The sequence below is a fragment of the Ischnura elegans genome, chromosome 9 (assembly GCF_921293095.1).
Source record: "Ischnura elegans chromosome 9, ioIscEleg1.1, whole genome shotgun sequence".
Lineage (NCBI taxonomy): Eukaryota > Metazoa > Arthropoda > Insecta > Odonata > Coenagrionidae > Ischnura > Ischnura elegans.
In genome coordinates this window covers 112539707-112565368 of record NC_060254.1, presented here as the reverse complement: position 1 = coordinate 112565368, position 25662 = coordinate 112539707, and the positions used below count along the sequence as shown (strand labels likewise).

Below are 25662 nucleotides of genomic sequence, written 5' to 3'. Positions count from 1 at the left end.
AGCAGTCTGGCAATGAGCCACGGCCGTTGGAGGTGATACGTTAATTGTAAGTTGATGTTATCGACGGCACCTCATCCATTTATGTAATAGGGAAGTGCACTAGTGTTTCAAATGCACCAAACACATTTTTTAAATTAGAGTTCAGAATAACATAATGTCGTAAAACCACAGTTTAAATCCTAATAGTGAATACTTGATTCGAGATGACCGTCTGAAATATGGAAAAATTCAAAGGCCGTGAAAACGGGTGTCCATGTTGAATATTGGCCGTGACGTCACAAGGCAGTAGCAGAAGGCAGCTTCTACACCGTTTAGTTCTACAACTATTATTGCATAGAAAAATGACAGAATTTGAGGGTATCCATTTTTTGCTGTCATATATTATCTTCAGAATATATATGTGGCTGCTTCTCTTTTGAGTAAACGACTTCATCATTGCGTAATATATTAATATTCATTTACGTGTCAACTTCAAGTTTGGAAAGAGTAGTACGAATAGCACATTGAATCTTTAATAAATGCATGATGGCATTTATTTTTCGCTGGGTATATTTTGGCACAATGCCGTTTATCATGCCAAAACTTTTTTTGTAAGAACCGAGTCAAACTAATAAACCTATTTCAGACGTTTGCTGCAAGACTTATTCGTTGCGTATGTATTCACGCCGGCCGGAACGTTCGCCCTTCGCTACTAGAATCATGGGATGTTAGCCTTATTTCCGAGATAGCTGGTCGTTGCAATGGTTCGCTGTCCAGGATGGGTTCAAGAAAAGATAATCTTGGTTGGGAGAAGGAAAATTCCAACGATTTATAAATGGTATACCAAACTTTGATGTATTTATGGTTACTGAATTTTTGAATAAGGAGGACAGGTTCAACGCTCCATAGAAATGCGAGACGTTAAGGCTAACAAGGGGAGACCGCGTACCTTGCTGCATCTTTTTCAATTAGGGCGTTAGTTAGGCTGTAACTAATTAATTTTAATGCGTTACTTTTTACAAGTTATATATATAAATCCAATATATCCTCAATTTCCCAATGGATCGGTTGGGGTAGTGGTAGAGTGCACGAGTCACGAGGAAAGATTTTACCCGAAGGACCATGGTTCAAGTCTATGTTATGGCATTATTTTTTGTTGCCTTCATTGTGATCATACGGCGTCTAGTTTATCATTAATTATAATTGCAGCAATCATTGACATGAGACAATTTTTTTATCGTCATTATGGCGTTTAGGCATTTTAGCAGTGTCATTACAAACGCCGAGATACGATGACTACAAGGGTTGGTGTGCGCTAAAATGTTAATTTTTTCTTTGCTTATACTGACCAACTTCCACATTAAAAATGAAAACCACTCTTGCAAGAGCACATACCATTAAAGGCTCGCGGCAAGCAACAATATGCGTACAGGCATAATTAATAAGAACACAAAGCGAATATAAAATGCCATATATCTCGAACACTTGTAATTCACATTACTCCAAAGGGAGTTTACTTACTCAGCACATACCTCAGTACCTTGTACTCAGTACCTACCAGTTTACCTCAGTAGCAGTGCTAAAAGAACCATTCTGAAATATAATTTCAACTAACAAATAGGATGAAACAAAAGTTGATAACCCTGGACCGGGCGCGCTGGCGTATAAAATATGTCAATCTTTGAAAACCAAGGATTTCGACATTGTACGTACATTCTGGGCTATAATGGTCTCGTGTATTCTTACAATGTACTTTGACTGCCTATAATGCGAGTTTTCAAAGTTCGAGGTATTGAAGCTAATTTTTTAGATCAGCAAGATGAACCCGTCACCAGTGGAGTACAAATTACGCCGCGCAACCTGCCGTGTACCTTTATATCTGTATCACCTATAAATGTACTAATTTCAACAAATAAAGATTAACTTTAACAAAAATCGTTTGTTATCATATATGCACATATCATGGGCAAAGTACGCATTTTGCCCGGTCGTGTAAAAAAACAGTCGCGCCATAATTCTTTAACCAAACTACTTTCAGTTTATAAATTACGTAGGTCTACGGGGAAGATGCTATATTTTGACTCAACACACTTTCTGATGTGACTGAGGTACCTATTAATTAAATTATTATAATATAAATATCAATTTGATCTTACAATACCTTCAAATGATCTTCAAAACAGAATATCATCGATAGGTAAGAGTCAGGAGCAGCCTTGAACCATTTATTCCGTATAGCTTGTGCTTAAGGCACGGGAATGAATATCTTCTCCAGGCTTTTGTTTCGACGTCGAGATGAAATTTGGAACAAAAAATCATTTATAATTCTATTTTGAATTCATGTTTTCGGTACTAGACGACATTTTTAGGAAGCAAACTCCACCGATTCCCGGAAACTCTCGCCGCGCTAAAGAAGGCGACGGCAATCTAATACAGCGATACTCCACTGGTGACTACTGCCTTGTGACGTCACATCTCAATCAAGATGGAGGCACTGTGTTTCAGCACAACATGAAATTTTCCGACTTTCAAAACGTTTTAAAGTGCATACCCCAGATGCAGAAAATAAAAGTGACTATACTAATGTTTCTTTTTTAGGCTAAACTTTCAAATTCAGCAATAAAAAAAAATTAGTGCACTTCCCTATTAGAATAATTTTGATAATTTTTAATGCCCGCTAAGCATTGATATTCAATCATTTCATCCATTTCTTCGTAGGTACTGGAAAATTCGTCGTTAAAGACTGCTTGTGCTTGTATAATAAGGTGAACACCAGAGAATACAACTTAGCTTGCTATGCTTGGAGATTTTTACTAAAACATCTTTTGTGCCACAATAGTGATACTTTCATCGTGACAACTCTCGTTAATCTAATGCTGGCAATTGTTGTAATGTGAAAATTAATATTTTGTAGGGTTTTGCATTTTTACGTTCAAGGTGATGATGAATGTTTGTTTTGTTTTTTATTTACGTTGCCAATATGAAAAGTGATTGTTGTACGGCCTTGGGATATAGAAGACGAATAAAATAGTTTTTTTTTTGTAACGAAGACGTAAAGAAGACTTTTTTCGTTTTTTGACAGATTATGAGACTTAAACACTAAGTGTTGATGCGAAGCGAAGTTTTCTTTTGATGGTGTGAACGGCGAATACGTTTGAGGTTAGAAGAAGTGAACCCCATAATTGTTCTTTGTAAGTTCGGAATCATCAAAAATGGCGGAAGAAAAGAAGACGTGTATCCCAATACTCGACAGCGATAATTACGATGTATGGGCTGTAAGAATTGAAGCTTTTTTAATGAAGAAAGATTGTTGGGAAGCGGTAAAAGGTTTCCATCCATACATAGCATTCGGCAGTGATGGAAACGAGATAGAAATGGAAGACGAAAGCCAACTCCCACCCCAAGAGGTTAGGCGCCGTCAGCGACAAAATCAACAGGCCAGAGCCATTATCATACAATACGTAGATGATTCATTTTTGGATGATATCGTAGGACTGGACCTAGCGAAGGATATGTGGGAGGCATTAAGAGACATGTGCACCACTTACGACGTGTTCCAGGAGATAATGTTCCTAAAGGAAATGGTAAATACCGAAAAAACGGAAGACCTTTCCATGATGGAGTACATGAGCAAGATCCAGAATTACAACCGTAAAATTACGAAGTGTGGCATTAATCTCCCGGATAGAGCACTGGCTGCGTTCTACCTCATGGGTCTGCCTCGAGAAAAATATGCTGGGTTTATACGAAGTATTTACAGAACAAATGAAGGAGACATAACATCCAAATATGTTAAGTCCCAACTCCTGCTAGAAGATAAGAGAATGAAAAATGAGGATTACGCGAAGACACAAGAACACAAGGTTCTCAAGGTAAAGAAGAAGCCAAACAGACCTAAAGTAAGCAGTGAAAATAAATCACAAAATGCTCCAAAGAAACCTATTGGGAGGAGATACATTTGTTTCACATGTGGAAAGGAGGGGCATACTGCAAGATTTTGTCCTGCCATACAGAAGCAATATGAAGAAGAGAAGAAGTCATCAGCATCAGTAGTATCAAGAGGCTATAAAGTACTCTGCATGCAAAGAAATCCAAACCATGCAAACAACGGCATATGGATACTGGATTCAGCAGCATCGGATCACATGAGCCCTAGGAAAGATTTGTTTGTTGATTTCAAACCCCTCTCTGGAGAAGTAACTGTGGGTGATGGTACATCACTAAAAATAGAAGGTCAAGGATCAGTGACCATCCAGATGTCGAATGAATGTGGTGGATGGAAAATAAAGTTAACTGATGTGTTATATATTCCTTGCCTCCAAGACAATTTGATTTCGGAAGGGAAATTAGAAGAGAAGGGCTTGACCATTGTGAGGAGAGACGGAAAGACTACTGTTAGCGACGAAGAAGCTACTCTGTTCCAGGGGTATCGCGTTGGTTTCCTGTATTACCTCACTACTGAAGGGAGTGCTTCTATTTCACAAATAAGAAAAGAAGCTGAAGAACATGAAGGTATGAAAGCATGTAAAATTGCAGCAACAACATGGCACAACCGTTTGGGACACCTGCACCATGAAGGGATGATGAAGATAGAACCATTGTGGAACTTAATGAGTAAGAAGACAGAAGAAGAATATGAAGCATGTATACAGGGAAAGTTTAAGAGACTGAAATTTTCCTACAATGGAGAAAAAGACAGTAAGACTACACATGTCCTCCAAAGGGTCCACTCTGATGTCGTGGGGCCTATGCCCTGTGCCTCTTTGAGTGGCTGCAGATTTTTTGTCACTTTTATTGATGAATTTTCTCATTTCACTGTTGTAGTTCCCTTGAAGGCCAAAAGTGAAGTCACTGAGCAGTTCATAAAATATCAGAAAATGGTGGAAGTCACACATGGAACTAAAATACAGGAGTTCCAGAGTGATAACGGTGGGGAATACTCATCAAATGAATTCAAGAAACACCTTGAGAAGAGTGGAGTCCTACATCGTCTCTCTGTACCATATGTCCCTCAGCAGAATGGTCTGGCCGAGCGGTACAACCAGACAATTTTGAATACCATCCGTGCTATGCTGCAACAATCTGGTATGCCAAAACATTTTTGGGCTGAGGCCCTAAAAACCGCATGTCATTTAAGAAATCATTGTCCATCAACAGCAATAGATTCTGAAATTCCACTAAAGAGGTGGCTTGGAAGAGAACTTGAAGAGAAGGATTTTCAGTACCTAAGGGTGTTTGGTTGTCAGGCTTGGTATCGAGTAGTCCATGGTGACAAGCTAGATGCCAGAGCAAAGGGAGCAGTGATGCTGGGGTACCCAGAGGGCACCAAAGGCTACAGATTGTGGGACCTCGATACAAGGAAAGTCATTATTAGTCGAGATGTCATATTCAATGAGACTGTGTTCCCATTCCATAGAAAGGTAAACAGTGAGAAAGGCGACCAGACAGAAGACACATCGAGTGAAGAAGAAGAAGTTGATGCAGCCCTCCCGACACATATGCCACAAGCCATAGCCCAGAGGCCAGGAGAGGAAAATGCAGAAATAGAGGCCCAGGTCCAGAATGAGGAACAAGAGCAGGAAAATCCTCAAGTCCTGAGGAGGTCAAATCGGCAGCGGGTGCCCAAAGGACCGTGTGAATGCTGCAACGTCACCCGTTCTGTCCTTGGAAAAGATGATGTCCCAACCAGTTACCGCCAAGCCATAGACGGATCTCAAGCCGACAACTGGAGGTTAGCCATTGAAGAAGAATTACGGAACATCGAAGGCCAAGAGACCTGGGACATCGTGAGAAGACGACCGGATATGAAAGTAGTGGGCTGTAAATGGGTTTTTGCTCTTAAAAAGAATAACGAAGGTAACATTGTAAGATTTAAGGCAAGACTTGTGGCTCAGGGTTTTACTCAAACATACGGTGTGAATTATCATGACACTTCCAGTCCAGTTGTTGAAAGGAAATCAGTTCGTCTGTTAGCCTATATTGCTGTGGAAAATATTGGGGAAATAGATCACCTAGACGTGGTGGGGGCTTATTTAAACAGCAAGCTGGATGAGACCATATATATGTCTGTTCCTGAAGGGGTGGATGTAAACAGAGATTATTTTGTTTGTAGGTTGAAGAAGAGCCTTTATGGTTTAAAACAGTCAGGGAGAAATTGGTATGAGTTTCTCAGTAAGATTTTGGTGGAGTTAGGGTTTGTGAAATGTATCAGTAACCCTTGTGTGTACTTAAGGAGCAATGTAATTGTTGGAACATATGTTGATGATTTCTTGATTATAGGTGAGAAGGAAGAAGTAGGTGTGTTCAAAAATGAAATTGCATCCTTAATTCAGGTGAAGGACTTGGGTATGGTGAACACATTTTTGTCCATCCAATTCACCAGACCAAACAGGGGAACTGTCATTTTGAGTCAGAAGAAGTATGTCATGTCTTTTCTCAGAGATTTTTATATGTTAGAAGGTAAAGGTGTTTCTTGTCCACTACAAGCAGGTGCAAATTTTGAGAGTAAAGGAGAAGGAGAAATTTTTTGCAAGGAGAAATACCAGAGTGCAATAGGCAGCTTGTTATACTTGAGTACCAATACTCGTCCAGATATTGCAAACGCAGTGTGCAAACTTAGTCAATGCTGTAGCAACCCCACTGTAACAAATTGGAATGGAGTTCAACATGTAATGAGATATTTAAAGAGTACATGTGATTATCAACTTGTTTTCAGGAAAGGTGACGGTTTTGCATGCTATTGTGATTCAGATTGGGCAGGGGATAGAGATGATCGAAAGTCTGTCACTGGGTATGTTATCATGCTGGGAGGTGGAGCAATGATTTGGAAAAGTAGGAAGCAGAGAAGCATAGCCACCTCAAGCACGCATGCTGAGTATATTGCTATTTATGAATGTGTGTGTGAAATCCAGTGGATGAGGCCGTTTTTTTTGTGAATTGAAGCAAAGCAGCCTCATTCCAATGACCTGCACCATTTGTTGTGATAACCAAGGTGCCATATACATTGCCAATAATGACATAGTAAATGAGAGGAGTAAACATTTCGTGGTAAAATACAACTATGTCCGAGAGGCTGTGAAGGAGGGAGAGATTTCATTGAAATATGTGAAATCTGATAGTAACATTGCAGACTGTTTGACAAAGAGTTTGTCTGGACCTAAGACATTATTGTTTGCCAAAGAAATGGGCATAATTAAGTTGGAGTAAGAAACTCACAACTAAAGTTACGAAGTTATGTATGATGTTTTTGTGTTCCTTTCCATCATCCTCGAACGAGGGGAGGTGTTGTAATGTGAAAATTAATATTTTGTAGGGTTTTGCATTTTTACGTTCAAGGTGATGATGAATGTTTGTTTTGTTTTTTATTTACGTTGCCAATATGAAAAGTGATTGTTGTACGGCCTTGGGATATAGAAGATGAATAAAATAGTTTTTTTTTGTAACGAAGACGTAAAGAAGACTTTTTTCGTTTTTTGACAGCAATCACTGTGCCAGTGGTTGTAATGCACTAGAACAGTTAAGTTTGAAAAGTAAGGTTGCAGTAAGTAAGTAAGTAAGCAGTAAGGTTGAAAAACATCGGCCAAGAGTAGCATTTTCAGATTTCCATCGTGATTGAATTGTAAACAGTGCTATTACGCTATCGATAAATGGACAGTTATGTAAATGTCAGTGGCGTGTTATTCCTCGTTGTTCACCGTGGGTATGACATATCACGATCAAGCTATCAAGATCAAAGCTGTGTGTGAAGTTTATAAGTTTATTTTTCTAGTATATCAACGAATAGCAGTGAGAAAAGTCACCTGTGCCACTTGAATGGGGTAATTAAGTCTCCAAATCGGTGATTATATAGTATTTTTCACGTAACGAGCTCTGTGATTGTAAGTTGTACGTGATTAATATGAGTATGGTAGTGACTTCCAGTTTTTGACGATTATATTTGCCTATTTCCCACTATGTTTTTATGGTGTGTGCTAGTATATCGTTTGTGGATTGACCTATATTATTGAAATACGCTGTTGCTTGTGTGTGTGTTGGCAGCGGAACCGATTCGCAATCTCAGATGTGAATTGTGTGCATACACTTGCTGTGAATTCGTATTCGTCAAACCAAGGAAATGGTGAAGCTTTGTCACATCATCATGAAATAAAAGTTTCTTTCTACAATAAGTGCAAGTCTTGTGTTTCTTTAACTGAATATTGCTTTTAATAGATAATTGCCTAACAGTTATTTTTCATTATTTTAGAAAGCGTTTTCTTTTGCTCCCTGAATTCGCATTATTGCTTTCCAAACCACGCTACATACACGGAAAGAATGCAGAGCAACCGATTATTTGTTATTTCATAGGAGTTCAGTGTTTTTGTCTGTAATTAAGGTTCTCCTAAGTATTCATGATGGAGTTTTAGCATTTTCGGAGGAATAGGAATACCTTCTCCGCTAATGCGGAGTTAACAAATTCAACAGCACGGCTGGTAAGCAGTATTAATTAGGCATTGCATCCTATGTTAATAATAGATGTAATTGATAATTCTTCGAAGATAGTCATCAAAATTGCCATAAATTCATTTCAGTTGAAAATCACATATATTGCTACAAGATTAGCAGTATAAAATGTATGTTTTTGTAAAAAAAAAATTACGCCTACATTTGCTATAACCGTAGAACAATATCATCACAAATGGGTGACATTTGCCCCTAATGTAGACCAAATATAGATGTCTACATTTGGTATAACCGCAGACCAAAATTATACCATTATAAGTTACCAGTAGACCAAAAAAGGAAGACATTTGCACCTAATGTAGACCGAATGTAGACCTGATGTAGACCGAATGTAGTCGCCTACATTTAGTATACGGCAAACCATTAGGTTTGCTGTATACCAGATATAGACGTCTACATCTGGTTTACATGTGGTATTCTGCAAACTTTGTGCTCTCAGGGTTAATGGGAGACAGCACTTGACCAATGTCATTTATGAAAAGTGAAAAGAGCAAAGGACCCAGATGGGAGCACTGTGGAACACCACTGGGGACAGCAAAAGACAGTGAGGTAGTTCCCAGGACTTAAACACTGAGCCTCCTATTGGAAAGATAAATTTCAAGGCAGTTAAGCAAGTTGCCTACAGTACCATATGCTTGAGCTTTTGCAAGGAGAAGGGGATGGACAACTGCATCAAAAGCTTTGATGAGGTCACAGTAAATTACATCTACGTACAGTTAAACCTCTTAATATCGTAATGGAGGGGACCAAAATTTGGGCAATTTGATGAATGGAGGTTCACTAAAGAGAGGTTTTAGTGATATGCACCATTTTTTCATATCCTTTGGAAATGAAAGGCACTACTCTTTTAAACCATTATATTCATGCCTTCAAATAAACATGCACACATTCTTTAAGAAGTCTCCCTAGAAACAAAATGTTCCATTTTAATACATGACCCTCCAAACATACCGCTGAAAACAACTTGCTCATCTCGGTAGGTACATACATACCTAATTTAACATCCAATCCTAATAAAAACATAAAAAATTACTCAAAATCACACATGGGCAGAAAAAAACTTGCTCTTAATTCGTAAAATAGACTTACCCTCCTCTTTTCATCTTTCTGTTGATCCGATATTTCATCACTTCCCATAGTATCAAAGGAATTTAACAAACTCTGGGCTTTGACTAACCAGGAGTTTAACTTTTCCATGAGAGATTTATAATGATCCAACTGCTTTTTCTTAGCAACTTGTTCAGCATCCTGCATGAAAAAATAAAGTAATTATAATAATAATAATAATAATAAGTTTATTAGTCCAGCGATCAAGTACATAACATAGGACAGGTCAGACATGTTACAGGTTAATTAACAAAATTACAAGAATGAGAAGAAAAAACACTAAAACAATATTATAATCGGTCATTAATGAGATCATCAACTGTGTAGTACATTTTATGTAGTAAAGTTTCCTTGATTCTGGTCTTAAATATAGAAGAACTGTTAATGCATTTCAATTCATTGGGCAATGCATTGTACAGTTTAAGACCCATTAAGTTAGGGCCATATGATGCAGTTGCAGTGCGTACATATGGTACATGTAGGTCATTGGAGCTTCTGGTAAAATGATTGTGTACAGCACTGTTTTTATTAAATTGGTTCAAATTATTATGAGTGTACAATAACAATGTAAAATATAGACACAAGGAAAAGGTAGAAGGCCCAGCTTTCTAAAAATTGGTTTGCTAGGGGCAAGATAATGAGAATTTGATATTAGTCTAACAGCTCTTTTTTGCATTTTAAAGATTTTGGATGCATGGGGTGAGGAACCCCAGAATAAAATGCCATATGTTAAATGGGAGTAAATCTGTCCATAGTACAAGGCCATCAGCACGTCTTGGGATACAGTGGATTTTATGGATCGTGTTAGAAAACATTTGGAACTTAACTTCTTGGTCAGTATATCAATATGAGATTCCCAAGTAAGCGAAGCATCAAGCTGTAGCCCAAGAAATTTCAATTCAAAAAATTGAATGAGAGCCTATATTTGCATAAGGTCCTTGAAACACTGATTAAACATAGATTCAGAAATCCATTCAATATGTATTAAACTAATAAAATAATGGTGGTAAAAAGTAGAAGAGCCATTTCCTTTAAGTTTGACTTTTTTAATATCCTATATCATTCTACTGAACAAATTTTCCCTGTTGGAGATTTCAGAGCCATCCTCAGACAGATTCACAGTAACTTTGGGCACGTGGCGCACACAATGTAAACTTGCTGGCATATAATATAAAATATATATATATATGTATACATATAGCAGGCTGTCTTCACACTAACTCTGCAAAAGCTTGTCAACTAATTGGCTGTGTTCTTCCGCAAAACATTGATTATTTGCATGACTTGGGGTACCTAGATGTGGTGATTTCGCACTAGAGAATTTATGGCTTTGACGTACGACGTTTATTCCTTGAACTTTCCTGACTTAATCAGGAGAGGAATGAAAGAGGGTTTAAGTTTATATTGTGCACGCCTCATGCCCATCATCTTTATCGTCAAACTTTATATCAGCCAAACAGGGAGGAGTTTTTCCATCAGGGTAGTCAAGCTCCAGATGTGTCATAGACAGGGGAAAGATCACTCACAATTTGCAAAACAACACCTTATCGACATGGGGCACATTACTGACTTCATCCCTACTATTCTGCGCTTTGAGAAGAAAGGACGGAGATTAGACGTCCTGGAAGAGCTGGAAATTTTAAGCCACAGGGACTCATACCAGTTCAACGACCACCTTTACCCTTCTCGCTTCCCCCTCCTCCACTTTCCCCCTTACTCATCCACCCACCCCACCCATAGTGACGCCAAACCCAGCTCCAACCCCAACCCTACCTCCCCCTAACCAACGGCTCCTGGCAATTTTCCCTACCCAACCTTCTGCTATATATACTGTCAATTTACCTGCATTTTTCACCTTGATAATGTTACTCAGTAACAAAACCATGGTCAGTGTCAAAAAATTACGATGTGGAAATAGCAAAGTTGTCGATCCTTCTATTCCTCTGAAGCATTAATAAAAGCTGTTATACTACTTGAAAAAATAAAAAATCTTGCTCTAAGAGGTTTCCTCAACAAAAACTCCCCTGGTTAGTTTTTCTCAGGAGCTGCAAAAGATAAACCAGATAGAATAATCTGCCACCAAACTACTCACCAAGCTGGGAAATGCGTCTTCATTGTTATGTTTTAGCCAGTTAATTGCTCAAGTAAGCAGTGAATGTACGTAGGTGGGTTTTGGAGAACGCAAGTGGTGCAGTATATTCCAGAGCAATACTGAAAGTGGTTGCTGAGGTTACTAGGATTGAGACATTACGTTTGAAAATTTAGCAGCAATAGCTACATATTCTGATCGGTGTGTGTGCTTAAATGTGTTGACTCTTTAACGCTTTGAAGCCTGTGGTATTTTCATGTGCAGGTTGCGAGAAACCCTGGGCATTCATTTTTTTTATAAAATTATTTCCTAATCTGAAAATTTACATTTAGGAGCCACTAAATGACAGCACCTGCCATTCAAAAAGACCTGATAGCTATAAAAAGAGGCTAAATAGTTCAGGCTTGAGAAATACGCATGGAATATTTTTCCCCAGAATCAAATACAAAAGCCTGAGTTCTACTCAGGCTCGGGTCCTTGGCAGAAAATATAAATCCCAAGGTAAATTCGGGTTTCTTCTTCAAAGTGTTCGTGGTACCATTTTATAAAGACATTGTGCATTAGGCCCCATAGCTATAGACTCAAAAATATATAATTAACCCCCCCCCCCAAACTTAGGTCTATCTCCTCAATAAATGGATTTAAGGTTGACATAAAAAGATATCTTGTAAAAAATCTTACCACAGAATCCGAGAGTTCTACACTAATCCTTAACCCTTTCGCACCGGGCTCCTTCACGGGAAGTTGCTTATGACTGTACGAAGGCTTTGAGCTTTTCTTTTTCGCCCTGTACGGAGTTGTTTCTTGGCAAGGAATTGTCCACCTAGTCACTTCCTCCACAAAATGACCTTTCCCAGCAGGATGCTGGACCCTTTCCTCGGCAACTGGGAAAATATAATCCTCGACCCTTTACCCGAAGGCAACTCATCACGGCGTACTTTTGCAGTGAGTTTATTGTTACTAGTGCGATTTTAATTTTTTTTAAATTGTAACTATTGCAGCAAATGTCAGTTCATCAATGTATACCTTTCATTTTGCAATGCCTATAGAACTTTTAAACGAAGTTCTACGGTTATTTTTAGGGTTTTAAGTAACAGGGCATTACATCATAGACCAACAAATACTTTAAAGGCAATGATATCTTTCTATGTTCCTAGCATACTTCGATATTCGGTATTTACGATTTATAATATATATGTACATATTTTAGATCCATGATGCCCAAATCCACACTATCCTCATTCGTGTCTGCTCTCCACAAGTTCTCTGAAAACATGAGAATGAAACATTTCGAATTTTTTTTAGAAAAATATTTTCCGAGATTCCGAGAAGAGTGAGGTCACCATCTTCCACATACATATTCCAGTAAGAGGCTGCTTGCACCAATCTTCTCTTGGGTGTGCCAGTTGGAGGGTAATAAGTTTTTCAAAGAAAACGTTAATGCACTTATGTGTCCCGAAGTAAGCCCGTGAGGTGCACAGGGCAGACCACCTTAATGGGTCCTGACCAGAGAACCAAGATATGAGAGTAATTACCTGGGTACAGCAGTTCTCTTTCCATTCATGGTATGGGCTGCATCGCACAGCAGGGTTCTACAGAAACCATCCCTTGTATAGGTAGCGGAATGCGTACAGAGAGTTAAAGGCTAAATTTGAATACACGCCAAGAAAAATTTGAAAAGAAAATGAGTTGTTCCGTTAAGAGTGAGGGGGGGGGTGAAGACAGACATCCATTTGAACTTAATACAGTATTAAAATGTGGCGCAAGTCAACTGGAGCCCATAACAAAATAAAATACACACGTCCGATATATCGGACACTGCACTAATGGGTTAATGTAACCTGACCAGAAAACCAAGATATGAGAGTAATTACCTGGGTAGAGCAGTTCTCTTTCCTGCAATGTATGGAATGCTTCTCACAGCATGTGTCTATGTAAAACATTCCTTATTTGTACATTAAATTTATGAATTTATGGATTTCTCTATTTTCCAGGTTATTGCCGCGTTTTGTGGTCAGAGGTGACGACAGTTTCACCAGGATTCCACCAGGCGTCTTCAGGTCAAAGTGGTGCTTTCAGTGTTTTTGCCGCGTATATATAGCTCTCCCTCCTGGCGGCCACGGTGTTGTTGGCCGGTTACCCTGCTGCTGCGCCGAGATTGGTTGGATTTCTAAACACTCTCTTCCAGGCGTTGGTTATATTGTATCCGTCTTCTCTATTGAAATTTTTGGGCGTTTTGATGATCTCTATTGCCTCCCTTATCAGCCTGAGGTAATACCTCTTTTCTTTAGCGATGATTTTCACTTCGTCAAATATTATATTATGCCCAGGCTCACTCCATGCATGCTCGGCAACTGCTGAGAGGTCGAATTTCTTGTTCTGTGTGGCCCCCTTGTGCTCCTGCAGGCGGATCTTCATGGATCTGCATGTTTCACCCATGTATGATATACCGAGTGAGCATGATATGCGGTATACCCCTTCATTGGATTATTTGGAAATCTTTCGGATTTGGAATAATCTGGTTTATTTTTGTCACTCATTTGAATCTCGTGACGACGTTCTTCTTCTTTAGGATTCTGGAGATCTTTTCACTTGGGCCGGCAACGTACGGGATGGTAGCGTATGTTTCAGGCTTTTCATTTGGCTGCTTCTCCTTGCCTAGTGTCCAATTGCATTTCTCTACTTGCGCAGTCCTTTTCAGGATCATTTCTCTGTTGTATTCATTCCTCTTGAGGGTCGTCTAGGGAGGGTATTACAAGGGCTTTTTTTTCATAGGAGTTAAATCGGATATTTCATTGAATTTCCCCGCCGATGTACACTTAGAATGTGGCTAACAGAGTAACGTATATCTTTGGATGTAAATCATTACAATATCGCTCCTATAAATTTACTACAGTGGAAACCCGATTTATCATTCCCGCATTAATCGTTTTCCCGCATTCATCGTTCGCCGCTCCTGGTCCCAAATTAAGTTCCATAGAGACAATGTAATTTTTTCCCGCATCTATCGTTCCCCGAAGTATCGTTTTCCCGCATTGATCGTTTGAAGATCGCGGTCCCGTCGTATAATTTTCCCGCATTCATCGTTTGACAAAAATAAGACGAAGTGTTTACAACGTGTTGTTTATGTCTAATAGCGACAGACACAAAGTTTGAATCTTCCCCAGGACATTGAAATACGATAGGGAGAAGCAGAATGCCGTGGGATAGTCACATTATCGCATTTCCCAAGATCCGGTATCCTCCTCCATTCAGCACTCGCCTCTACCAGTCTGAAGCTCTCTTCTCCAAAATAAAAATAAGGTCCCAGCTCGAGCAGGGATCGTATTACGAAGACCTTAGCTTCGAAAGAAAATATCAAGTTACTCGAGAACAAAAGAAACCTTTTTCATGCTTCCCCCTTTCTCGACCGCTGACTTTTTTTTAGCTGACTCGCTTCAAAGATCCCCACCTCTGGAGGTCAACTGCTGCATGAATCACCGATTAGCCCAAAAGGTGTGTAAAAATGAATTTCGGCAATTGGTATTATACTTTTATTAGATTGAGATATTAGTGATGTGCACGTAATTCAAAAAAGAATGATACCAAACACGACGTATTTCTAACGTTATTTAAGCATTTTAAGCAAGGAAATACAGTACAGTTCCAAATACAGTTGGAATAATACAGTAAACTCTTGATTTTATGAAGCAGGATTTTAGGAAGTTTTCGATTATACGAAGTGATATTGCGGTCCCGGTGAAAAGCCTATGCTAAATACATGGCGCTATTCGATTATACGAAGTTTCGATTATACGAATTTTTTTGAATTTACGAACCTCGGCTCGGTCCCTAGGAGCAAACGGCATTCGTTTATACGAACTACGGCGAAAAATTTGTCAACAAAACTAGTTACGCCGGCGTAAGTAGCTAAAAAATCAGCGCTTCCAACTGTGGTCCATCAAAAGTGCGAAATCGTAAATGATAATGCAACTTTGGAGAGAAATGGGTCGCCAAAAACCTCACTGTGGGAATTTAGGGGAAGTAGGAGTTCAGTAAAAATATCGCGGCTGACATTATGCCCCTATTTACGTGCCTGTTCGTAAAATTAGCATCGACAATAATTTGTAGTTTAACATGCCAGGAAGGTCGCACGGAGTATTTCGTACACCCCTAATTAACCCTTTGGACTGCGAGCGATAGAGGGCGACATAAATGGCGGTAAGGCCGTGTAACATAACATAAACAAGCCACCATATTGTTTTTATATAATTGAAAACTGACAATGGTAGTGGGGGATTGTTGTGAAGGAAAACGAGGAGTTGTGTATAGAGAGTCGAAGGAGGCAGACGTGTTTAAAGGAAGGATCGGGATAAGGACTAAGAAAGGTGGCGGTGTAGCAGAGAAAGGAAGAGAAAGCAGAGAAGGGGAGGCGCCTACGAGAGGAGAAGAGAGCGGGAGGAGAGGAATATAGCGGAACTCAGGATTCACGCTGATGCAGTTCATGGCGGTGGTTCAGAAGAGTGGTGGTGGTAGATATAAATGGAATTGTGATATCATGGTGGCTTTTGATGTTGGTTTTATGCCCTAAGTTTCAAAATATAGAGTTTGTTTCGAATTGTATTGGAATTATTTGTTTGTAAAGCATCGAAGATTATATAAAAAGTTACATTTTGGCACCGCAACGTGTAGGGCACGACAGCAACACGTGATCCGATGAAATCTATGCATATTTAGAGATATAATTGGGCCACGGTGTTTGTGAAACCACGAGGATACCCTGAGAAAGCGGGATACATAAACAATTGCACGCGTAGTCTAACAACCACTACACACTTTAACAATACCGTATATCTCCGAATATAGTCCCCCCTTTTTTTCCAAAAATGGCCGCGGAAAAGTAAGGGGGGGGGACTATAATCGAGTGTAATCCAGTTTAGCATACTAAAGGTGACCATAAAGTAATAAATAACGGCATAATGGCTAATATTCTCGTAGTCTTTCTATTTGAGTATATTTATGAGGTTTATAATCGGAGATATTAGTAAATACTGCCACGTTTTACCGGAAATTAAGACAATTTTTACCACAAATGTTGTACAGATATGATTATTCCGATTCAAATAGCATATCGAATATGCGTTTTCACGGAATCCATCGGGTAGCCGCTAATTTTTCTTGGAAAAGTATTATTAGAATAATTCAATCGACACTGATCACTTAATGACGCAAAACAGTAAATAATTAAAATGAAAACTAAACACACTATCATTACATTAATCGAACACTAGAATTGAATCAATAGTATATGTACCCGTCGCTCATTTAATAACTACACGATTTAAATAATTGCGAAAAATAAACAGATAAAGTGAACCTTTCGTGACGATTTAGCATTTCATTGCGTCCGTAGCTACTACGTCCATGTGCCCGTGCGGTTCGTGTTTACAACCACTGTCTTTACCGCCTTCCGCAGGACAAGAATGCGCAATAGGTGATGCATTTGTTTCTGAAAAGGCGCAATAATCGACGACTTTAAACCAGAAGCGCCGGCATTACTGCATTTGATCGAAATACAGCGACTCAGCATCGAAAGTGTAATCAATTTATTGAGGAATATCTTCAATTCGTCAGGGTAAATAGGATCGATAAATTACGTCGCATAACGTTTCGCAATTATTTCCGCGATATTTTCTTTATTAAAAATAATTTTACGTTCAACAGTGAGGTGATGGATCAAGTAGAAAGATGAGGATCAATCCTGCCGCAGATTAGAGGCCTTCAAAGACGGAGTTTCGATGCCAATTTAAAAATAGCCGTTGCAGAATACGCCGTAAATCATAGTATTTACAGCGCTAGCAAAGCGCTAATACATCGCGGAAGTCATTTTGGGGGTCTCGATGCGGCAGATTCAAAGAATTAGAGGAAAATATCGTCGAATTTGTGCGCAAATGCAGAGCAGAAGCTCTTTGTGTAACTTATGCAATGATTCGCGACGAGGCATTGAAAATTGATATAATTTTTTTTTCAGTTTTAATGTTTGTTGGAAAAAGTTTATTTCTTAAATTTATTACTTTGATATTTGTAAGTCCTGTAGTTTAATTGTTTTGCTTAGCAGGCATTTGATAGCAATATTTTATAATATTTATAATTTATTTAACACAATTTTATTTAGATTTCCTAAATTCTTCAGGTCACTTGGATTTGTGATGACTTGATGGGTGTGTTACACTGGATCTAAGGAAGTTTCAGGGCCAAATGCAATACTGTTTATGGGCTTTAAGTTAAAGCTTATATATTGACATTGTCTGTAGTCATTTGGAAATCAAAAATATTAATAATTTGTGAAGGTTTAAAAAATAAAATAGCCTTGGATACTTAAAAAAATTTCTCATTTCTTCATTACATCTGGTTAAGGAACTATAAATTACTGATACATGCAATGGATCACAACATGTTTTAGGTATAGTTATTTTGTTGTGATGGAAAATATGTGAACAGATTTGTTCTTAATCTTCACAGAAAATAATAGTTTTTATCGAATCTAGAATCTTAACTTGCTAACCACAGAAAAATTGCCTTCCTTTACATTTTAAAATTTTTCCCAAAACTGAGGTCTCAAAATTGGGGGGGGGGACTATATTCGGGGGGGGACTATATTCGGAGATATACGGTAAGTGAACTCTCGACCGGGTACACGAGAACTTGGAAAAATGGCGACGATAGAGAAATGTTTTAAGGAATTAAAGAAGGCGGAGATAATAGAGGAATTAAGAGAGCTTGGTTTGAATACCGCCGGGGTAAAACAAGAATTGATGGATAGACTGAGAACCGCATTTGAGGAAAAGGGAATTAATATTGATTCGTATCGGTTTAAATTGAAAGAAGCACAGATAATAGAACCTGACGTATTTACGTGGTTGAAGGAATTCAGAAGAGAATTTGTGGAGAAAGATAGACTTCAAGAAGAGCAGAGAGAAAGGAAAAGAAGAGAACGAGAGGAGAAAGAAAGACTGCAAGAAGAGCAGAGAAGGAACATGGAAGGGTTATTAAGAGACGTGATCAGAAAACAGGCAGATGGAATTGCAGAAATTCATTGTGTAGTTAAGGTACTTATTGAAGAAAAAGTAGAAGGAATAAGAGAGGAATGGAAACAGAAGCTATCCGCACACAAACAAGACATGGAGATGGGGCAGAAAGAGATTAGGGAAGAGATTTGTAAATTAAAAGAAGATGCACGACAAGAGAGGATTGAAGTTCGCGCAGCATTAAAAGACGTACAAGGAAGAACAATGCAGGAGATTGAAAAAATCGGTGAAGAAACGAAGAGAAATTTTGATATAGTAAGCGAAAGAATACTGGAATGCTATGTGAAAATAGATCAGGTGTCGGTGAGAGCAAGCGCGGAAGCGGCAAGGCTAGAAAAACAAATGCAATTAATCGGCCGGAAGGAGACGGAGTGGTTGAGAATGCAGGGCTACAAAGGAGGAAGTGTATCACAAATACCTGCAATCAACGTGAAGATTCCACAGTTTGATGGACGAAAAGGAGCGAGACCGATGCGATATATGCACGAATTGGAGGAGTATCAAGGATTATATCAGCTGACGGATGGTGACATGCTCAAAATTATTCGGCAAGGCATGGTAGGACCGGCTGGGGAATGGATGACTGCCACGTATCATTTGCAGACTGATATGGAAAATTTCAAACATTTATTCTTGGCACAGTTTTGAGGAAAACAACATCAGATGGAGGTGAGAATGCTCCATTCCGGTCAATACAACAGGAATGGAAATATGAGCAGGGTGGAATATGCAACGAAAAGGATAAGTGCAGCAAAAGAATTGCAACCTGCCATGGAGGACGAGGAAATCATATATAGACTCGAGCATCATTTTGGACCAGAAGTAAATGCCGCCATTATTACGCAGCATATAACGGCATTACCGCAATTATTGGAACTTTTGGGACGATATGACAACGCCGCACCAGAACAACACCGAGAGTCTAGACTGGAGGTAGGACAACGGGAAAACCGACGCCAACAATGGAACGAGAGAGAGAGAGACAGGAGATGGGATCCAAACAATCCGTATAGGCGGGGAGAAATGGAATATCACCGAACAGCTGATCGCGTGAATACCCTCATTTTCGAGAAGAACGATTGTATTAGTGTTGCGGGAAGAAAATCGGAAAACTAAATAGGTCTCGTTGTATTCCATGACCCGACGCACCGAAGACCGAAGAAGATGGGACGATCGAGAATACGAATACAGAGGAGAAAAGGAAGAGGAAAAATAGAGTTAGAAGTCTAATAAAGTCACCACAAGAATTACTCAAAGAGGAGAAAGAAGACGGGGGTCCAGGAATCAGATGCCCGGAAATAGAGATAGCAATTAACGGATTGAAAATTGGTGCACTTATAGACACAGGATCGGAGATTACCTGTATAAGTGAAGAGTTTTACGATGAAAACAAAGCATATTTTAAGGAAGTGATGGAGTTACCTGTAAGAGGAGTTCAAGTAATGAGAGCCATTGGACGGAAGAGTGGTAGAATTAAAAAACAAATATTTCCCACGATGAAAATCAGAGATATTTGTGTTGACTTGAATTTTACCGTAGTCCCGGGGTTAATAAAAACAATCATTGTGGGTACGGACACTTTAGATATGTGGAAGGCTAAAATTGACTACAGAGATAGGGTTGTAATTATAAAGCAAGGAGAAAAGACGGTGAGATGTCCATTCAAAGGGGCAGAAGTACCTTCGCAGCGACTGGTAATGCACATAGAAGAATGGCAGATGGGAAAAGGATATGTGACGCGAGAGGAAGAAGTGATTTCCACGGAGGAGATAGAGAGCAGCGTTGAGAATATCCCGGAGCTTTCAAGAGAAGAGAAGGCAGTATTAGCGGAAGAAATTAAGAAGAGGAAAGAGATATTTAAGAATACGCCTGGGAAAATAAAAGGGTATTCATATAAAATTGAGGTAACAGAAGATGAAGAATTTCATGGTAAATGTTACACTATTCCGCTGAATCTACAAGGGAAAGCAAGGGAAGCCATTAAAAAGCTGTTACTCCAAGGGATTATCGAGAAGAGTACGTCACGTTACATATCACCGTTGGTTTGCTTACTTAAGAAGGACAATTCAGTACGTTTGTGCATGGATGCAAGGGCAGTGAATAAAATTATCAAGCCAGATTATGCCACATCCAGAACACCGCAGGAGTTATTTCAGGAATGCGCCAACGCAAAAATTATGACATCGCTGGACCTCACACAGAGTTTTTACCAGATAGAATTACACCCACAATCTAGGAAATATTGTGCCTTCACATTTGAGGGAAGGATCTACCAATTCACCCGAGTACCATTTGGTTGTGCAATCAGTAGCAGTGCATTAGTGAGAGCACTTAATTATGCTTTAGGAGACGAACATGAGAATTTCTGTCTGAATTTCGTTGATGACTTATTAATTATTTCACGGAATTTAGAAGAAAATTTTGGACATTTGGCGAGAGTGCTGGATAAATTGAAAGACGCTGGCATCACAACGAATTTAGAAAAGTTTGAAGTGGGAGACCTAGTATTGATACACACGGATCCAGTTTCAAATGAGGAAAGAAAAATTTTCAAAGCATTCTTACCTATCTATGAGGGTCCATACGGGATCAAGGAGTCCAAGGGAAGTTTTACTTTTCTACAGATACATCCCATAACAGAAGAAGAACGAGGAGTATTCCATGTATCCAAGTTAAAACGATATCAAGGAGAGATCACAAAAACACACCACCAACCACAGAAACACACACACGCAAACACCACAACCGTCTTAACCCGATTTCAGAAGCAAACTATGGACGGTAGATGAAGAAAAAGGGGAAGTTAGATCGCAACGAATACCTACATTGTAGTTACGGTAGCGAAAGGCAAGCACGAAGAAGCAATTATAACGCGAGGAATAATCCTATACTGACGGGAGAATAAATACTTTGTAGCAAAAGGGTCAGTTGCAGGACAATGAAAGAGCAACTTAGGGGATTAGCGCGTAGGGTGATTAGATAAGTGGCGAAAGTAATAACATCCTGGAGAGATGGTGGAAGGGTGATATGACCACATAAAATTGAGGGTAAATACATGTGTTATAACTTGATAGGGATGATAACAAAAATGTTTTGTTGGTTGTTTATTAAATACATATGTAATGTTTATATACTTGGAATGAATGATGACAATGATGAATGAATGAGTAAAGTGTATAAAGCAGGGGAGTGATAAGTGAAATAAGTGTGGCAAATAGAAAAATGAAATGCCAGTATGGAGTGAACAGTGTTTATGTGATGGGAAGGGGGAGTGAAGTGCTCTGGCTTTAAACAGCAATAGAAGAGGTATGAATGTGTTTTCAAAGTTATGGTTTCAAGTCTTTATTATTTTCCTAAATATTATTGTTAATCTGGTACATTATTCAGGTCAATGCCGATATTATATCTGATCAAATGGTCGACGAGGCATATTCTGCTAATGTGAATAATTAAGTATAAAATTGTGGTGTTTAAGAAAACGACTGAAGTGTTATTTTGTTTATTGGAGGGAGTAATAGGGTATTCAATCTCATTTGTTTAGAAGATAATATTTTGAAATTGTTTGATAAGTGTATATTGTAAGACGTACAGGTTGGAATGCTGAAATTTTTAGAAAAGAAATACCAGTCAAATTAGAGGTGTCGGGGCCACCATCAAAATTTTTAATTAGAGGTTTTCGAAACAAAATTTTGTATCTAAAAGATAAAAAATTGTTCTTTCGACGGGGCAATGTAACATAACATAAACAAGCCACCATATTGTTTTTATATAATTGAAAACTGACAATGGTAGTGGGGGATTGTTGTGAAGGAAAACGAGGAGTTGTGTATAGAGAGTCGAAGGAGGCAGACGTGTTTAAAGGAAGGATCGGGATAAGGACTAAGAAAGGTGGCGGTGTAGCAGAGAAAGGAAGAGAAAGCAGAGAAGGGGAGGCACCTACGAGAGGAGAAGAGAGCGGGAGGAGAGGAATATAGCGGAACTCAGGATTCACGCTGATGCAGTTCATGGCGGTGGTTCAGAAGAGTGGTGGTGGTAGATATAAATGGAATTGTGATATCATGGTGGCTTTTGATGTTGGTTTTATGCCCTAAGTTTCAAAATATAGAGTTTGTTTCGAATTGTATTGGAATTATTTGTTTGTAAAGCATCGAAGATTATATAAAAAGTTACAGCCGGCTGCCGCTAAAATTCCGTGGGTGTCAGAGACAAATATCTATCTTTAGCATACTTAATAGTTGCTATTCGCTCCTAACCACAAATTTATAACATTAAATTCTTATAATAAACATTGCAATTCATTATTTGATTACGTTTTCTAAACCGGTCGAGAATTTCTTTAGCGATCGTTGATGTTGAAGTGTAAACAAGTAATGGGAATTTTATGGTGGTATAATTATTTAACGATTTTTCACATCATAAATCGATAAAGAAAAGCCTTTTCTATGAATTATACCGAGAATAACCACCGAAAACATTTAAATAAGACCACTAAAGACAAAAACCGGCGGAAGAGACAAAAGCGAACATTTTTTTCGTGACTTATGAAAAAGGTTTGAATTTACGAAACTCGATTTTACGAAGTGCCAATTTTCGGGTCCCACTGACTTCGTAAAATCAAGAGTTTACTGTAAGATGGTGATTTCTGGTGAATATCGATATCATCGCAGCTGATAGTGACCTTCACGGCAGTTGATGCGGATTTTTTTTCGAAAACAGGGCATCTGGTTAAAATTTACGAGTTATGCTACAAGTCTCACCTGTCTGAGGTGCTAACGAAGCGATGTCTTCTCAGGATATTTTGTTTCTCCCTACTAGCAATCTGAATGCATCTGCTCATCTAGAGCTACGCTACTTATTGTTACAAATGAGTGGGTAAGCTGCCTTCTCCATAGAATAAAAAAATTTGCGCAGTCTTATGGTCATGCTTCACCCGCTGCAGTAAGCTCTGCTCACGCCGTACGCGATAGCATTAGTGCCGAACTTCACCTCGAACGAGTGGTTCCGTGCTTTCCAGGGTGGGTTGACTTAAAACCAGTGAGTGTTTTCCGTGCGGGTTCAATAGAGTCCGGTTTCATTTTTATTAGTTTTATTTTCATTCGTCTTCGGACCATGGCCCTTCTGAAGACACGAGTGAGAACTTTAAAAGATACACTGAAAATAATTGAAGACGAAGAAAAGAATCCGGGCTAGAAATGCGTGAATACTACCGCACGCCTCGGTATGCCCGCTAGTACATGACGGCAGGGGTGGGGGTAGAGCGAGATCCCTGGTGAAAACAAGAAGTGAGATGAAGCCGAGTTTCAGGTGGGCGTGCCGCTGACGATTAACGCCACATTGCCGCAATCATATTAAAAATTTTATTGCAAGAAAGGAACATTTCAAATAATAAACTATTTTTGGCCTTCTTGATCCATCCTATAACCAATCACTGCGACGACGAAATCAGTTGTTTGAGGCATAACACGCACATTTCTCTCGTAAATACGTGTACTTGAAATGGCATTTGATGGATAAGAATTTTTACATCGGACAGAAATGCATAATAGCAGCGAAAATTCCGAGTGGAGTAAAACCTGTTTTTAGCAAGGCGGCGTGTTCCTTCAGGATATTTGAAAGAGATATAATCCGAATCAACAACATGACCTAAGTGTTTCGATACAGGAATAATATTCCTGTAATCAGCTAAAATCTTTTTTGAATCCATTAATGAATGTTATAATTTGCAAAAATCCAGCGTTTCCTTGGACATAGGCAACCCGGACAACCATATCCGCATTGATCGTTTTCCCGCATTCATCGTTTTTTTCATCCATCCCCCTGAAAAACGATAAATCGAGGTTCCACTGTAGTAAGTTTTAAAAATATCATTTTAACATCTAACCTTAGCGTCTCCAAAATTTGTTCAAGGTGATGATGAACTCCATTAAAATGAAAGCTACAGTTCCGTTTAAAATTTGGAACCGATCAGCAGAACATCCAGAATGTAATTCTTGGCATTGATTTTCAATAAATACAACATGTACGTTTTTAGTTATTCTAACTTATAAACAAATAAGTGACCATGAGCACCTTCCTTGAGGGGGACACTAAGTGCCGGAATAGGCTGAGATAATCCCCACATGGATAATAGGAAAGGGTCGGACCTCTAGCACCTAGAGACCCTAATGACGCTTGGGACCCACTTGGCATGCTTGACCACAAAGCTGTGAAAACAAAAATTCAAGCCGTGGAAACACAGCCTTCATCCTTTAGCGTCGGAAAATTCAAGCTGTGAAAACACGGCCTCCGTAGGGAAAAGGTTAAAACTATGTATAAATGTATGTGAATGTCACTTATAGTTATATTGTGTTCATTGTTTAGTTTTACATCTATTGTTCAGTATGTAACATTATTATGAATCATTTAACTTCCTTGACGTGTCCAATATCTATGTTCTATGGCTCACTGTAATATATGATCTTCTGGACAAATAAAAAAAATGGGTACATAAGGGGAGATTCAATGCTGAACTAATGAAACCATGGAACTGCAGTAAAAAATTTTGAAATAATAAAACAACTATTTAAAATGCTGATAGTACTAGAAACTGAAAGCAATGTAGATGCGTTAATAACAAAGAAATATATAGGTTAACATTTATAAGGTTGCAATTCTAGCTGCTACAACAGATGGCACATAGTAAGAACTTCTCAAAAAAAACAAGGCATTCAGAAAGGGAGAGAGAGAGAGAAGACAAAGGTGAACCAAACCAAAAGTCAGTCCATGCGATGGTGGTTGGCGTAACATGGTGAAACTCCTTCATGATGCACAAAGGTTAAGAAAACACTTAGCTGTTTTCTTAACCTTTGTGCATCAAAAGTCAGTCATTGCATTTTGTTGTTCTCATTAATAGAGAAAAAAGCAGCATTGAGAGGTAAAGTT

The 25662-nt window shown here is 38.8% G+C and overlaps 1 protein-coding gene across 10 annotated transcripts in view; it reads right to left on the bottom strand.

The window, feature by feature from the left end:
• LOC124166034 (dystrophin, isoforms A/C/F/G/H-like) overlaps positions 1-25662 on the bottom strand; it is a 957857-nt gene that overhangs the window by 618643 nt on the left and 313552 nt on the right. For all 10 annotated transcript variants that reach the window (XR_006866384.1, XM_046543616.1, XM_046543612.1 and 7 more), the window contains one exon: positions 9568-9726. Coding sequence is in view for 9 of the 10 variants with exons in the window: in XM_046543616.1 (XP_046399572.1) it covers positions 9568-9726 (159 nt within the window). In the remaining variant the exon portion in view is untranslated. The remainder of the gene's footprint in view (positions 1-9567; positions 9727-25662) is intronic.